Genomic DNA, 3,018 nt, shown 5'->3' on the forward strand with positions numbered 1-3,018 from the left:
AGCCTCGGTCGCACCCGGTTCTTCACCCTCATCAATGTGAAAGGTTAGCTTGCACCCCGACCGGGGGCCCCAGAGCCCGACGTCTTTGGGGATAGCAAAAAGTTACTATCCTTTACAGTCCGGGTCCAGCTCGGAGCTGGAAACCTATCAACAAAGCTTGTTGTACGGCCGAAGTCCCACTTGATTCGGCCTGAAGGTCTTTCCGGGGATTTCGAGCCCGAAAGTGTGGCGACCCCATCAAAAAAGGTCTCGAAGCTACCTCCCATCATCGGGATGTCGTCCGGCAGCTGCCCCCAAGTCGAGGGAGATCGGGGGGGACGTAACCGGGTGATCAGTACCCGGGGATGCCCGCGCAGGGGCCGAGGGTTCACTAGCATCCTCAACCCTCACGTCCTCGGGAGCAGCCTCAACTGGATGGTCCACCGGCTCAGGGTCCGGTCGAATGGACCGGTGGCGGACGAGCTCCGGCTGCTCCTCATCGTCATCCTCTTTGTCATCCTCTTCCTCGGAGGACAAGACGATTTGGCTTTTTGGTTTGCGGGCGGCCCTTTTTGTCCGCTTAGTCTTCCTTTGAGGCTCGTCCGTACCGGACTCCCCGGGCCTTTTATTTTCTCCCGGAACCGGAAGGGGGCATAGTATTGAAGACCTCATCTCCGCGTCCTTGGGCAAGCCTGCAAAACACGAGGGTTATGATGCATTCCCGATATGCAGGAAAAAATGCGCTACCGGTCAAAAAGAAGGCTTACCATGGTTTTTCGCCTCCCACCGACCTTTGGAGATTTCCTTCCAGTTTCGCTCCGAATAGGGCCGCTGGGCCACTATCTTGTTTACCCAGCCGGCCAGATCCTTGACGGCAGCTGGAGTTTGGGTCACCGCTGCACAAGAAAAGGGGGTTTCAGGAAGAAGTTGAGGAAAACACGCTCTAAAAGATGAACAGTGAGAAAATACTTACGTTTGAGGTTCCACCTCTCCGGAAATGGCATGCAATCGGCCGGAATCAGGTCGGACGTCCTGATCCGGACAAACCTGCTCATCCAGCCTCGATCTTTGTCTTCATCGATGCTGGAGAATGGGGGTTTGCTAGCCCGGCGGGCCAGTTTTATTAATCCCCCTCGAAATATTCGGGGGCTGTATAGTCGAAGAAGATGGTCGAGGGTAAAGGGGAAATCGCCCTCGACTCTCTCAACAAAAAACCGAAAGAGATATACGATCCGCCACATCGAGGGGTGGATCTGACCTAAGGTCACCTCGTACCGCCGGCAGAACTCCACTATGATGGGTTCTAAGGGGCCTAAGGTGAAGGGATATGTATATACACTAAGATATCCTTCAACGTGAGTCATAATCGACTCGTCACGGGAAGGGGCGACCAGGTCTTTCCCTTCCCATCTACATTCAGCCCTCACCCGGTCTAGGCAACCGGGAGTGATTAGACTAATGTACTCCGATGCCGGTTCGCCGCGGCCCGGGACCGATGATGGGTTTTCAACCTGGAAGTCGGCAGATACCGAGCAACCAGTCGGTGTGAATGCTTTCAATGGGGGTTCTGGTGCATGTTCATCAGATCTAGCGGGGCTCGCGGCCGAGCATGGTCTAGAAGGAACACTTTGTGAAGTTTTCGCCATTTCTTAAAGCTTTACGAAGAGATGAAAAGAAAATACAACCAACGCAGAATTTGAGAAAGATAGGAAATGTTGAACCTGGAAGGGTCGTTTATACTTTTTCCATGAGGCGGTGGCACGAATCGCGAAGCCACAAACACGAAGCGACAGATAATTAAGAGAAGCATTAAATGCCTGCAGCAGGCGTGGTCAGAGCACTCGATGGCTTTTTCACCTGGCGTATGGCCATACGTCACGGGCATCACGTCACCGGTCATATCGTTTATTATCATTACTCTCTAATAAACGAGGGGACTATCTGTATTGGGTGATACCTTTTTTTTTTTGCTTGAGCCCGACCTGGTTGGATCCGGTCCGGAGCAAGTCGGGGCCATCGAACCCGACCTGGATGCAAGGTAGAACGACGGCCACGTCTACAACCGAGGTCGAGTCATTTCGAGACCGTTACAGAGCTCGAAAGGAATCACCACCGGATGGAGAAACACACAAGGTCGGAAGCCGGGCTCGTAACGGATAACCAAGCGTCGCCGGATATCTCGCCCAAACGTGATTTTCTCAACCACTTCAGGCCATTAAGGCGTAATTACAGGGATCCACGATGTAATCAATTTACCTACCTTATTTTTACCCTTAATCAGAATGTATAAATGGGTATCTCTCTAAATTCTTGTGGATCATCAAGCACAATTGTTCTAAGCAATATTATATTCTGCGATTATTTACTTTAACAGCAATTGTTGAGTCTTTATCTTTATTTTCCTTAACCTAAAAACCTTTTGTATCTTTTAGTTCACGGATCCTTAAAACCCCATATAAATTCAATTGTTATCCGGATTCGAGGGTAAACATGATCGTATTTGGTTTAATTTGGTTTTAATTAAGAAAGTCAAACCAAAAACCAACCCGACATTATATGTATAAAAATTTTAAATATATTTAATACATAAAAATATCTATTGTAGTGTAGTTTATAAATATTTCTTAAGCTTTTTCATAGTTTTATCTTTTAACGTATTATTTCAAGCTTGGGCTTATAATTTTTGGATGCTCCAATAAGTTTTACAGTCCATAAATATTAGTAACTCAAATAAATCCTAAACCAAAATTAAATCAATACTAATGCTAATAAAAGACATTCAATTCAATTGTACTATGGATGAAAGTAGTGTTGAATATCTATTTTTTAGTTTTTCCATGGTTTAGATAAAATGTATAACTTATTTTTCTTTTAGTGGGTAGTCATGTAAATAATAGTACTCATTAGTCGTAATTTTAAATTATATTTATTTTCATTATGGCTTATTAATAATATTTATTTTATGCGATTTTATTATCTTTGTTGTTGAATATTTTAGTACAATGCCATGACTCGTCTTATATTTATGTTATTTTATTG

The 3,018-nt window shown here is 45.8% G+C and overlaps 1 protein-coding gene across 1 annotated transcript; it reads right to left on the reverse strand.

Annotated features, from left to right (window-relative positions):
• Nucleotides 1–255: 255 nt before the first annotated feature.
• On the reverse strand, nucleotides 256–781 carry LOC109220889. Its single transcript, XM_019385359.1, has 2 exons — nucleotides 747–781; nucleotides 256–671 (listed from the first exon to the last, which is right to left on the reverse strand). The coding sequence occupies exon 2, from the start codon at nucleotides 649–651 to the stop codon at nucleotides 256–258; it is 396 nt and encodes a 131-aa protein (XP_019240904.1). The 5' UTR covers nucleotides 652–671; nucleotides 747–781.
• Nucleotides 782–3,018: the final 2,237 nt, after the last annotated feature.

This window comes from Nicotiana attenuata, unplaced genomic scaffold (assembly GCF_001879085.1).
Source record: "Nicotiana attenuata strain UT unplaced genomic scaffold, NIATTr2, whole genome shotgun sequence".
NCBI lineage: Eukaryota > Viridiplantae > Streptophyta > Magnoliopsida > Solanales > Solanaceae > Nicotiana > Nicotiana attenuata.